The 14,501-nt window shown below is 37.8% G+C and overlaps 1 protein-coding gene across 3 annotated transcripts in view; it reads right to left on the reverse strand.

Moving 5' to 3' along the window:
- The window catches only part of LOC138012783 (uncharacterized), a 15,533-nt gene extending 4,074 nt beyond the window's left edge, over window positions 1-11,459 (reverse strand). Inside the window, exons 1-4 of one of the 3 annotated variants that reach the window (XM_068859675.1) lie at window positions 10,978-11,253; window positions 9,268-9,773; window positions 6,988-7,213; window positions 6,122-6,406 (exon numbers count right to left, since the gene is read on the reverse strand). In XM_068859675.1, coding sequence (XP_068715776.1) covers window positions 6,122-6,406; window positions 6,988-7,213; window positions 9,268-9,771 — 1,015 coding nt within the window. In that variant the 5' untranslated portion in view covers window positions 9,772-9,773; window positions 10,978-11,253. Of the gene's footprint in view, window positions 1-6,121; window positions 6,407-6,987; window positions 7,214-9,267; window positions 9,774-10,977; window positions 11,254-11,308; window positions 11,331-11,401 lie in introns of those variants that run through there. The other 2 variants (XM_068859673.1, XM_068859674.1) reach the window with 2 other exon arrangements.
- Window positions 11,460-14,501: the final 3,042 nt, after the last annotated feature.

Here is a 14,501-nt window from a genome sequence, read left to right on the forward strand (position 1 = left end):
AGTATTGAAAAGTTTGGTTCACATTTATGAAATGTCGCAAATTAATCATCTCTGGCGGCTTACACAGATCTATTTGTATCGCGTTTACATTCCTTTAATTCAACTCGCAAATGACGTACAAACAAACCAGGTCCAGGAATTGTTGATCCAACCAAAACTATTGCCGCACCATACAGTCAAGGTAATGTTGAGGTATTTGGTACGGCAAATGCAGGCACAAAATGTGTGGCAATGTCTCTGTCAGCACTTGTTTATAATTTCAGAAATCCAATAACCTCTTCGGCTGACTTGGTTCAAATTATGACCATTGGGAATAATATATATTCAGCTTTGTCACAATCATGCAAACAGGGAGTCCAACTTTTGACCGATTTGCCTGTTATGGTTAACTTAAGTGACATTAAGTATCAGTTGACATACAGCGAAAGTTATAGTGGTTTGTTAAATAGTGCACCTCCTCTAATTGCAGACTTTCCTTACGTTATATCACTGTTAGCTACCTTTGATTCTTTGATGATGGATAATTATCAAGCATTTATTTTAACAGTTGACATTAACACAGCAGCAATATACTGTCTCCCTAATGGGAGGCGTAAAGTCTTTTATTCTCATGGCAGCGATTTTATTACGTATGGGACACCCATTTGGAACATGCACTCTAATTAAAATAGATTCATTAATGAATTTGGTACAACATTTTCAAAATATGTGTGCACAAACAACTGTTACTTATGAGATCAAAATGTGTTAACATTATTAAAATGGCAATGTGAAATTTATTCATAGAGCAAGATCAGGGGTTATCTTGTAATGTGGTTCCCAGTAAACAACAGCTTAAATCTGCCATTGTGGATAATAAGGAAAGCAGCACAGGCTTTTTGATGTGGATTTCTACCTACTGCATTAGTTGTGTTTTCCAGTGGCATGCAAAGCAAAAGATGAGGTACCATGTTTTTGTATACAATGGTTCTGAACCAAAAAAAAAGGAACCGAAAGTATTTTCAGATGTAGATTCTGCTATTGATCTCTTTTGTTTTGAAACAAAGTATGAAGTTGCACTTCTTTGATGTTTATGTGAACTATAAAATATTGAAAGGAAACAAATAATAAGAAAACACAAATCTACTTCAGAAATTGCAGCAACTGGAAGAAAGGGGAGACAAATATACAGCTCAATGGACCCAGAGAAAAAATAAAAACTTCCTTCAATTTGTTTTTGAAAAGTAAAGGTCTATGGACCCACCCAAAAAAACCAGAATCTTTCAAATAAAGATGAAAAGTATAGGCCAATGAACTCACATGGTAAAGAGAAACGTCTCTCAAACTGTCAACAACAGTACAAATAACCTGCCCATGAGTATAGGCTACTTAGGGCTTCTTGTTAACAATAATTATTCTTTGAAATTCACAGTTGACTTTCGAGGCGGTGCCTCGCATGGGACCTGAGTCCTGATGCACCTGTCCCTTTCGAGTTTTGCTTTTTTCTTTTTTTTCTTTTTTTTATCGTTTCGTGTGCTGTCTTATTGTGAATTTATCAACTACAGGGTATGTATATATATTTATTAAAAACTGGATCATTGGATAATGCAATTCGAGAGTTTTGATTGGCTAAGCCATCATGGGTTATGAGCCATGATACCATGATCTACAAACACGGCAAGCATATGAGTGATTTTTTGGGCCTTTTTATTTTTATTGTAGTCTAGTTTTCTATATTTTGGGGGCGCTTTTAATAAAACAATTATTCCACTTGCGCTTGTTGGATATGAGATGATTATAGCCAACTTGGTGCTATGTGCCTCACTGGCTATCTATCATCTCATATCCAATGCACGCTCATGGAATAATTGTTAAATATATTATAAGAGGAGTACCCAATAAACCTAATTAAAAAAAAAAAAGAAAGAAATCGAGCCGAATTGAGATTGAAAAGAATACCTGTTGTAGTATATTCACATGAGGTGATCTCAACTACATTTGCAGAAGAAACCATCGAAAGTCGACATCTCAATATATGCGTGGAAAACGTGCAAGCGGTACAAAGCATGCGCAAAAATATTTCCAGAAGCTTAAAACATGGCAAATCTAAATAACCTTTGTTAAAACCCTCATCACAAACTTGCAAAATGTAAGTTTTAGAAGAAGCTTATTTGAAATGGAAATTGAAAGAGGAGTTGTGAAATGGTAGCTCTAATTGAGGTGAGCGTTGCTTTGTTCAAGAGAAAATAAAGAGGGGAAGAAAGGGGCCATCCCCCATACATACCCTTTTCCATAGCCATAATATGTCTCAAATTACTTTTGGATCGACTCCCACATTGTACATATCCCAAAGGGATAAGGCGACAGCCAATCATATGGCAGGAATGTGTTCTCTGAGCGTGGGCTATCCACGCAGAACACATCTTTGTCATTGGGATATGTACAGCACGGGAGTCGATCTAAAAATAACTTGAGACATATTACCTATAGAAAAGGGTATATACGGGGGATGCCCTCTCTTCCTCCTTTATTTTCTCTTGCTTTGTTGTAATCTGACCAGTCTTGTTTCCTTGCAGTCAAGTAGAACTGTCTTGAACATTTTTTTAATGCCTCGATTGAAGTAACAAATTCGTTTTGCTGGGCAAACCAGCCCTACAAAATAGAATTAATCCAATTGAAACAAATTGTTGGCATGAAGATTGTTTAATTTTTAGCAATAATTATCTGAAAAGACGAAGTTAAATACTAGTTGTATGAAATTTTGTGGCCCAGTCTGTATTCTGCAGCACAGCATCATCTTGTATTCTCAATATTTGATTCAGAAATGCTGGCGAAATGTGACTTTACACTGCCCATTTTGTTTTCTTTGGATCACACATTATTGATTCCCTAGGGAGTGAATAACGCTCAATTACTCCAAGATGGCGAACCAATCAAATCTCTTGAAACACCAAGATCACTGAGTGAGTACATACTAATAAGGCATAGCTTGTTTTTCTTGTATGCTAATGTCCTCCTCTCACAATATGAACCTTTGTCTGGACTACAGAGGGATGTGCTTTTTGTGAACTGTTTTTGAAGCTGTTAATAAAATTAAAAACTCGCAGCACTTGTTTCATCGGGTCATTGGGTTGGGTTTGAACCCATGACCTCACGATACTGGGGCAATGCCCTAACCAACTGAGCTATGAAGCTACTGACGTTGGTCATTTGTGGGTTCTAATGTTCCCATGATGAAGGAATCAACGAGTGAAATGATAAATGAAATGAGCCATATATTGAACTGCAAATATGAAATGAAGTCAAGCTATGATCCTTGCAGTTATGAACATATTTTAGCAATTGCTTGGAGAAGCCTGAAAAATTCAGGACTTAACGGGGTTTGAACCTGTGACCTCGCAATAACGGTGCAACGCTCTAACCAACTGAGCTATGAAGCCCCTAACGCAGTGCTTGACGGAGCCCCGCAGTTCAAAATATGATTCCTTTAATGTATCATTTCACTAGTTGATTTATCCATAAAGAAAACATTAGAACCCACAAATGACCAGCTCCTAATGTCAGGGGCTTTGTGGCTCAGTTGGTAAAAGCGTTGGATTGGTATCACGAGGTAATGGGTTCAAACCCCGTTGAATTTTTCTGGCTTCTCTACGCAATTGCTAAAATTGAGTTCATAACTGTGAGGATCATAGCTTTACTTGAGTGTTTCTACTATTGTTTTGAATTTATCTCATCTCCCTTAGCACCCATACCACTATTATTGATAACAACCTCATTCTAAATTAACTTGTGCTTAAAATGTGTGAGTGAATGTCTTCTTACAGCGATTTACTCGACAAAACTGTTTCTCCAAAAACAATGTCATGGTGCCATATGAAACACCGATCATTGCCTAACAAGATGTAGATTTAGCCAAGCAGAGCTTCTGTGTTACTTATCCTTACAATAAGTTAACCTGGCTTGGGCCTGTGATCCAATCGAAAACCAGTACCTGGTCAGTGGTCAATTAAAAAAAAAACCTGCTGACCTCCATAAGCTTTAAATTAAAGTGCTACTATGACCAAAAAATCACTTGTTTTTTTCCTTCAGATTTTGAAATTGTGATTGCTCAAAACTTGACTGGCAAAATTTTAAGCTTTTATTTTTATCCAATGGCTATTTACTTTGAGTGTAAGATTTGGATTTCATGGTCTGCCATTACTCACATTCCAAACTGACCGATTGGACCACACAGGGTTAGTTCTAGATTAAAGTGACGTCATTTACTCACTACCTTAAAATTTCAGCTTGTAAACACAGCTTATTATACATGCAAAACACAAATTTAAAAGTCTGAAAGCCCGAAACTCTGTGCTGCATATTAATTCATTGAGTCTTTGATGTCATTTTCTCCTCGATCCAGCTCTCAAGACTTCAAACTTCAACAAGAAAATTCCAGTTAAAATAAAAAGGTGTCTTTTTGAAATCAAGGCCTAAGACTTCGATCATTTACTGTTTAGTTAAAGTGGTACTACGACCAAAAAAAAATTTTGTTTTTCCTTTGGATTTCAAAACTATGCTAACTAAACACTCACCCAAGTTTTAAGTTCTGATTTTAAAAAGACACCTGTTTATTTTAGCTGGAATTTTCCTATTTATTGGTCTGCCATTACTAACTTTAAAATCTTGAGAGAGCTGGGTCGAGGAGAAAATGACGTCAAACACTCACTAGTTTAAGAATGCAATGCGTGTGTACGCGGCCTAATTAATATGCAGCACGGGAGTTTCGGGCTTTCAGATTTTTCAACCCGTGTTTTGCATATATAATAAATTGCGTTTACACGCTGAAATTTTAAGCTAGTGAGTAAATGACGTCATTTTCTCTAGATCCAACCCTCTGAGGTCCAATCGGCCAGTTTTGAACGTGAGTAATGGCGGACCATGAAATCCAAAACTTACACTCAAAATAAACAGCCTTTGGATAAAACTCAAAGCTCAAAATTTTGCCAGTTAGGTGTTAAGCGAACACGCTTTCAAAATCTGAAGAAAAAAAGGAAATGGTTTTTTGATCATAGTACCACTTTAACATAGTTTTGAAATCCAAAGAAAAATAAAAATTGTTTTTTTTGGTCATAGTAGCACTTAAACTTGAGCCCATGATATGGTCACGTGATACTGGTCAGCAGACACCTAATTTGGACAGGTGTCAATTAACGATAACAAGGAAGTTCAATATCAAAGATGTTCTTGCAAAAAACTGTGGCTTGCACCACGAGAGTTTCACATTGGCATACATGGAGGGGTGGACATACAGCTGTACAGTAACCAAAACCAAATTTTCTCCCACAGATAGGTTATCATGATATTACTTTCTTACCAATGGTTCTCTGTGCACAAGGAACTCCACTTTTAATGTGACATAAAAAGGTTACTATGGCAACAAAAGAGCCACCTGTGTCACATCTTTAACCCATTGACTCCTGGGGGTTCCCCATTGATGGATAAAATCGTCTGGCGTTACACAGAGTAAAATAGTAAGTATGGCCGCTTTAGGGGTGAATGGGTTAAACCCTCAAATCTCAAAAACAAACTTGGTGAGGCAGGAAAGTGATTAAAAAGTTAAGATAAAAGTGTGCACTGAGTAAAAAAATTTAGTCCCTTAGGAATGGATTCACCTTTACAGTTGCAAATTTCTTAGTTAACTTTAACTTTTTCTGGTTATTTGGCAAGTTCTACCAATTTCCACCACCAAAACTGCAGTACTAGAGATTAGACATTCTAATAAATTATTAATATTTAATCAAGGAGATTTGGAGGAATTTGGATGCTGCTTTGCTAAATAACTTATATGAAACATTCAAGTCTTTTTTAATGATCCTACCGTGAGCCCTTCAAAGGAAATTTTCATTAATGACTCAAAGTTTGAATGCAGCACCATTAAAGGAAAGGCAATGTTGCATCCATACTGGCCACACAATCTCTGGCCCATGTTGATAAAAGCAGGGTTAGTAGACTAACTTAAGTGCAAGAAAAACAAAGGCTGTTCTGGTATTTATCCCAAACAACATGGTATTTATCTCAAACAACAAGACTTAAAGAAAAACATTTCAACAAACATTTACATTCTTAAACTGAGTTCACTGTACTTTGAGACATAATCTACCTTGTGACATGCTTGCAATACAGAGACGGCCAGACAGCAACTGATCAGCAACAGTCAAAAATCTTTTCCGAACATTTCCCTCCACTTTGGTGGTGTAGTTACCATCCTCGTCCACATCAGAATACAGGTTCAACAAGTTCTCTCTTGGAACGCGCACATTATCGAATGTAAACTTTGCATTGTCAACTCCATTCAGACCAATCTTGTGCCCCATGTCATGAATATGCGATCCTGGAATCTCTTTAAGATTTTTGTCACGGATGGGTACTAATACTCCGTGGATACCTATCAAGGAAACACAGCAAATAAGTACACCGTCTACCAATGTACTGTATTGTAAAGATACAATACAGTAAATTCTGGATCGCAACCACCAAATACGGTAAGTGTGCCATGACAATGTTACAATGTTGTGATTGATGTTCAGTAAAATAAATGTTATCAGTGTTTCTATCTGATCCAGCTGTGTGCAAGTAGCTGCTGGCTTAGATGGGCACTGTCGTCGTCTGAACCAGCAGGTACCCCACTTATTGTGGTACTGCAACCAAAGAAAATTCCCTGGTTAAGATTACAACAACATTGTGTCAGTTAGACAGAGTAATGGTTTAATGTTTCTATCCTTTGTACATTTCAGTGGTAAGACTTACATTTTGTTTGTTTCCGGTTTTTTGGAGGGTTTGGGGGGAATTGGAAGTTGCTTTGGGTCTTACATGTACAGGTAAATGGGTTGTTGAAGGTTGTTTTGTGTTAGTTTTGGTGGATGCTGTCGGTAGTTTTAGGATGGTTTAGTGTTTTAGTGTCATGATTTTCCAAACTGTCAACTTAATTAAAATTACTGGTATGTACAGATCAGAAATTACTTTCACCTTCATTTTTTCCATTGACATACAGCTGTGCGAACACTATAATGTGATGGGCATCACAGGCACCATTGGTTATCCAATACTTCTGCGCCAAGGTGCTTGGTGTGTTAACAATGAATTCTTTTGTATCATTGTCGTACACTGCTGTTGTTTCCATCTGAACAGCATTATTACCATAGCCAAGTTCTGTCAGTCCAAAGCAGCCTACATCTTTTAGAGAGTCAATACCCTATAAGTATGAGACTCAATTACCAAAAAAACTACAAATCTCACTCAGTACATATCAAAATCCTAGGATAATTGAATTCTATGCTTTTATTTCACTGGACCATCATTGTTTTATATTACGCTGTATGTTCTATAGATAAATTAACGTGGCAAACCAGCTGTGACACATAAGGTCATTGTGACCTGACTCTATGACAAACATGTAGTCAAGCTTTCTCGTGGAATGGTTAGCAGAATTGCAGCTCGTGGAATGGTTAGCCTTTCCCAGCAGACAGAATTGCAGCTTGAAATGAGAATGCTAAACCCCGTATGACACAAAAAGGTGACAAAATTTGGAATGGAAATATTTATTGGACTACAGTACATGCTCAACACTCAAAAATGAAAAGAAATCAACGTAGAGGACTGAGAGGAAAAAGGGAATTACGGTATTAAATTTTTGAGGTGAGGAGAGGTTCTAGAGTTTCACCTCATCACAGCTGTATTACCGGTAGTGTACTGTATTGTACATGAAAGCTCTTTTGATGCTTAAAATATTTTTTTACAAAATCTTCTTTGATGAAATAATATATGAAATGGATCGTATATGAACTGCGGATATGAAATCAAGTGAAGCTATGATCCTCTCAGTCATGAACGAAATTTTTGCAATTGCGTAGAGAAGCCTGAAATATTCAGGACTTCAACAGGGTTTGAACCCGTGAGCTCACTATACCGGTGCGACGCTCTAACCAACTGAGCTATGAAGCCACTGACATTGGGAGCTGGTCATTTGTGGGTTCTAATGTTCCCATGAGGAATGAATCAATGATGAAATGATATATGAAATGGATCATATATGAACTGAGGATACGAAATCAAGTGAAGCTATGATCCTCACAGTTATGAACGCAATTTTTGCAATTGTGTAGAGAAGCCGGAAAAATTCAGGACTTCAACAAGGTTTGAACCAGTGGCCTCGCGATACCGGTGCAATGCTCTAACCAACTGAGCTATTGAGCCACTGACATTGGGAGCTGGTCATTTCTGGGTTCTAATGTTCCTGTGAGGAATGAATCAATGATGAAATGATATAAGAAATCAAGGCTGCTGCCTAAGAAAATTTTAAACGGGCCGTCAGAGCTAAACGCTGAGAACTTAGGAGCCCAACATATGAAGTGAAAGGTGTTGCTGTGAAAAATTAAGGAGCCCAGAGCTATTCTTTGGGAGCCCCAGGCTACCGGGCTCCTGTTAGTCAACAGCCTTGGAAATGGATCATATATGAACTGCTTCACTTGATTTCCTATTGCCAGTAAAATGTTCTTTGCAGCACCCTTTTATAGAATGACATTGACTCTGACTTTTTTAAAGATAAACTTTAAACAGGTACATGTAGGAAAAAAAAATAATTTCAAGGGGATACAGGTAGCCCTTACTCTGACCAGCAGCTTAGTTACCCATGGAGAGTTTTCAATCATATGAAGTTTCACATGTAAATACTTGTGAGTTGTCTCAAACAAATGGGTTTATTATTTTCAAAACCATACAGCCTTCATGGTTCTTGATCAAATTAGAAACATCTTTCAGATGTTTTTTTTATAAGAAAGGCAAAGTCATGTCCTGAGTAAAACCAGAAACCCATAAGGGTTGAAACGTGTAACGGCCCCTTGTGTGCTGGGAAACAAGCTTCTGAATATTCGATTTGCTAAGTACCATATTTGGAACAACAAGAGCGAGGGGTTTCCAAATATGGTACTTAACACTGAAACATTCAACCAATCAGTTTGAAATGAATATTCGGAAGCTGTGAACGCGCGTTACACGTTTCAACCCTTATGGGTTTCTGGTAAGACTAAACCTACAGTGGACAAGGTTAGGGCACTTGTACATGTATGTCTTTTTAAAAAAGTGCAATGTGCAACTGAAATTTACCAAAAACAAGTTCAACACAGCTAGCTAAGCCTAATTATTAGTATACATGTATGTGCAAATTTTGTTCCACTCCCCCTTAATGATGGTATTATGGACACTGAAACCAGCATTCAATATGTTTACTTTTCCATGATATACAGGTACCTGAAGGAGCTTCTCATGATGCCTATCAGTTCCAAGCTTAAGCACAGTGCCACCAAACAGGTTAAACTGCACTGTCATCTTCACAGCCATTGATCCATCAACTACCACACCAAGCTCATGTGCAGCAAAAATCCATAATGGATTATGACGAAAGTCCATCACAGAAATGAACCCTTGGTCACAGAGTTTCTTCAGCCTCCTTAAAGCTAGATCTCTCTCTTCATCAACAGAAATGTTGTATTTGGGCTTCATAAGGGGGTCCTCTGACAGAATTTTTCGAAATTTTTCCCTCTTCTCATGGTTGTCGTGGTCTAAAAGTTTTGTCATACTAGATACATCAAAGGAAGCTGTACTCCAGTCATCTCTTAAATTCTGTGGGCTGACTTTTTGTAGAACAGCCAATGACCCCGACAAGTTTCGGAGAGTCCCTTGATTGTACACATGGCTCTGCTTCCACACTCTTTGCACACAAAGCCTACCAGCAGATTTAATAATCGATAACATAGCTGCAAAAGAGAAACTTTAATGAACAGGGATCAACATACAGTACCATGCTAAATTCAACTTGTCACAACTTTTTACCTAGGCTGCTAAGGTAAACAGTTATGCAAACCCTTGACTACGTCTCGGGTTTGCATAACTGTCTCAAATTCTCCCAACTCCCCCTCGTGCTTAGATGAGGCTATGGAAACATTGGGCTAAATGCTTAAATGGTCCTGCAACAACTGGGGAGTGGACACAAGTCAACCTTGTTCCCAGGGTCTCTCTTCTCTGCCTCCATTGTCGTTGAGAAAAGACCCTGGTTCATGCTGGTCATGTGGCAATCGTTGACAAACATTTTCCCAGTGGGGTAGGGTTTTTGTCATATTTTGATACCGCAATTTCTTTTGACAAGGCATTTTTTAAATAAGTAATCTTTATCTTAAAATGTACATGTAAGTATAAAAAAGGTCAAAAGAGCTGATGTTATATTCCCACAGGAGATGAATTCCCATAAGACAACTTCAACCTCGAGAGGCGATTGACGTTGACAAAAAACATTGATTTTGTTAGTAGCTAAAGGTGCTTCTACAGATCATACAATAACACAAAAGAATACATCAATTTGTCTTTTATTTTACCGGGACTAAAATAAAAAAAATATCTTAACGACATCAACAATTTACATGAAGTTGTTGAAGTAAAAATATCTTAAGTCAAACCTGTCTACTCACTGTACAAGATTGTGACTCTAGGAATCACGTTATTCAACATTCGAAAACAAAGTGTCAGTCTTTAAATAAGACTTGTCAATTCAACAACTGCAGTAGTCTTTGGGGCATTTTTCAAGAGTTAGAAGAATTTTACTAATTCTTTCTCCTTTTTTCTGTGGATTTTGCCGAAACCCCCACCCCCTTCACACCCCCAGACAAGCTAGTCTACAAATCGAAATGCATGGCGAAATTTTGCTTGGGAATTCAAATTTCATATCTTCAGCAATGATTCAAAACATTGCTTCCTGAAAAACTGCACAGAGAAAATAGACCAGACTAAACTAACTTACAAACAGCATGATGAGCATGACCATATTGATTGCTACATGTATAATGTAAACAGCATGATCGGATATTGATAGCTCAACCACATGCATCATTAAAAACATCAAAAACCGCTACTTACCAAAAGACAAATCAGTGACTATAAAATTTATCATTATGCCTTTGCACTTACCCCCTTGGAAAGCATGTAACAAGAAAATGTTCAAACAACGCAGATCGCTTGTTGCAATTGATCGACCTTTGATGTCTTTGATGCATGTACAAGTTGTACGTACAAAAGTTGAAAGCTTTTTTAGCTTGTTGAAAAAAAGCGAAACTCGAGTGAAGCGCGTCCATCGAAAAACATATAATCCACAACACCACAAATGCAAGACAGTGACTTTGAAATACAATATAAATATATGAAAGAATTGGCCGAGCTTGAAGATTTTGCGATCTGGTGTCGCCCGTGTTCACAAAAAATGCTAAACACTTGGAGCTTTTAAAAGGTCCCAAAATCTCACCAAGAAAGAGTGTAAATCCACAGGTTCACTCAGTACTAATCTCTCTCCTTTCCCGATGTTTAGAAAGTACAAGAAATACAAAGCTTTTTTTACCTTTCAGTTGTCTTTCCCGCAAATCGAGACAAAACTCGGAGACGAATTTACTAGCCGCGTGAAGATACATGGGTATTTTTCAATATCGTGGCATGGACTATTGAATGATGGGAACGGGAATTCAACTGAACGTCTTCCTCGGAAAAGCGGGTCAATTGTCACTTGTACAAACATGAGAGACATCTTTCTTTGCGTTTGGTACCAGCGTAAACAATCCTCTCTGGTTAGTTGAGGCGCCCTAATTGAGGTTCGACCCCATATTTTCCATCTTACCTGAAGAAAACAAATGTAAGAAAAAACGCAAACAGCGGTTACAAACATTTGCTTGAAATGCATAACTTTTATAAACTTAACGTTTCGTTTGTTAAACACATACATCATCAGAAGTGATTATTATTCAGTTACAGATAAATTCAAATTCAAAACTACAACTGTACGGACTGGGAACTAACGAAATTGATTGACATAAAATGACAAGAATATCCTAATAATAGAGATAAAGTTTCTCACTGCCAACGTCTTCATTTAAGGCTGGCTTAAGATCACGGATCAACAGCGACTCTTTAATTTTGCAATGCATGTCTGATCGACCAGTTACTAATATTTCAAAATGATCATTTTGAAATATTAGCAATTCTCCAAGATTCCCTCTGAAATGAGAAACGTGTTTAGTTTTAGGGAATTCAAAACTCGTTTTTCCGTGGGAAAGATTACGTGAGCACCTTAGTGATCTTAGCCGAGAGATAATACCGAAGTACATCCTGTCTTTAGAAGCCACAAGATCATACACGAGCTTACAGCTAAGGAACCTAAACCTCCAATTTTCAATCAGCAAAAAGTTGTCTATTTCTTTAAGTGTGATCTGTGTGATGCAGATTATGTCGGCACACATCTACATCAACGTGTGGAGGAACACAAACGATCGGTAATCGCAACCATGTAAGAGAACAACATGGAAACATCCGACGAGTCATCGCGTTGTCTTCAACGTGATCTGGATAAGCTAGCTCTCTCAGTGGTCCACTATATGGAAACTTGACTTCAATCCATCGAAGTGCTGCGTGCTGTGTATCACCAACAAGAAGATGGTCTCTACCATACACCAAGACTACTTCCTGTATGGTACTAGACTTGAGGTGTGCGAAACCCATCCTTATCTCGGTGTGCAGCTCTCTAAAGATCTTAAATGGAACCATCGCGTGAATTTCATTACAAAGAAGACAACGCGCACTCTTAACCTTATCAGACGTAACTTGTACAGCTGCTCAAAAGAAGTCAAAGCCCGCGCTTATCTTTCACTTAGTTCGACCTACGTTATCATATGCTTCCAGTGTGTGGGACCCGTACACCCAAAAAAACATCAATCAGCTTGAAATGGTTCAGAGACGTGCCGCTCGCTTTATATTCAAGAACTATTCGCGTCATGTCAGTGTTACTGCCCTAATTAAGGAACTTGGCTGGTCTGAACTATCCAGCGCCAGAAAGCGCGACCGCCTTTGTATGATGTTTAAAATAGTTAATAACCTAATTCCTAGTAACTTCAACGACCAATTAAGCTATTGTAAAACTGTAACCCGCCGTAACCATCCTCAAAAGCTTAACATTCTTGCTCCCCGCACAGACACTTACAAATTCTCTTTTTTTCCAAGAACCATACCCGAATGGAATAGTCTGCCTGCCTTTGTAGCAAGCACCTCATCTGTCATCTGCCTTTAGACACCTAGTTTCGAGGCTATAGTAGCGATTAATTTTCTGTTTGTAACTTATTTTTTCTTTTATTTATTTACATTTTTTCATACCTTGGTGTAAAGCAACATAACATTTCCAAGTAAATACACTGAAACTGAAACTGGAAACGAGCCACGTGAAATCGCAAAGAACTTTAGAACCCGAGGAAGTGCTCGAACAAGTTCGATTGCTTGATTTTTGAAATGTTTTAAGCCAAAATTAAACAAACAGAGTGATTCCACCCGCGCAAAGCTGTTTGCTTAACACTTCTAATAGTTTTCACTCTCTTATTTACATTTCATTTTCGCATTCTGTTATTTTTATTGTTCGTACGTAAATACTTAGCTTTTTACCTTTCATTCCATTGTTTCAGAAATTGTATATATGCGGAATTTTCTGTTCAAGAACTTGAACTTGAAAATGACAGTGGAGTGGTTGAAACGTCGTTCTTCTTATTTTATATCGCTCGTTTTGTAACAAAATGTTTTACTATGAACTTATTGCTTCGTAAAGATTATTTTATCTTTTTATATCCATACTTAAGTACTTTTACAGATAGTTATTTCATGATTCACACATTTCCTTTATTATTCAACAACCTTTATTGAGGCTTTATTTTACGTATAAACCCATTGAAAATTAAACTAACCGAAAATTCTGGGGAGAGCTTCATAACGTAACAGGGAGGAGCGGGGCTGATGAATTGCCGGGCCGGGTATCAACTTAGGGAGTTCTACAGATAAGTAAAATAAATCCAGGTACTTATACAGATAGTCCGACGAGGGATTTATACAAATAAATCCCTGCCTTCAGGGTATTCTTTGATTGCACTCACGTGATAAGACGGCCAGGTTGGTGCCAAAACAATAGAAAAATGTAGCTTGAGTTTTGCATAATAATAGGGTCAAATTTCCAACATTTTCGCCATTGTTTTTTTCACCAACATGGCCGCCGTGACGTCAGGTGCAATCAAAGAATTGTACAAGTAAAGTCGAAATTGCTTCCAAATGAACATTGCCCATACCGGGTAGTGGGTAGAATCAAATACCTTATATAATCTGAATAGTTTCAACTTAACAATTGGTTCATGGTTAGCGTGCGTCTATCGAGTTTTTTTTTTAAGGGATGTTAAAAACATCAGGATTCCCTTAAGGAAGTATTCCACTGTCTCCAACGATTTGCATCATTTCGTTTCGCTCCTTTTCCCACTCTCACGATACGAGGACTGCCCACGATGCGTTAATACGCGTATTAGGAGGTATTCACGATTTCTTCGTCTTTTCAAGTTATTGATCACCAACGATTGAAATGTTTCTTCAGCTTTGAACAAACCGTCCAAGTTGAGAAAAATGTGGATGATTTCCATCAACCA

The sequence above is a fragment of the Montipora foliosa genome, chromosome 8 (genome assembly GCF_036669935.1).
Source record: "Montipora foliosa isolate CH-2021 chromosome 8, ASM3666993v2, whole genome shotgun sequence".
Classification (NCBI taxonomy): domain Eukaryota; kingdom Metazoa; phylum Cnidaria; class Anthozoa; order Scleractinia; family Acroporidae; genus Montipora; species Montipora foliosa.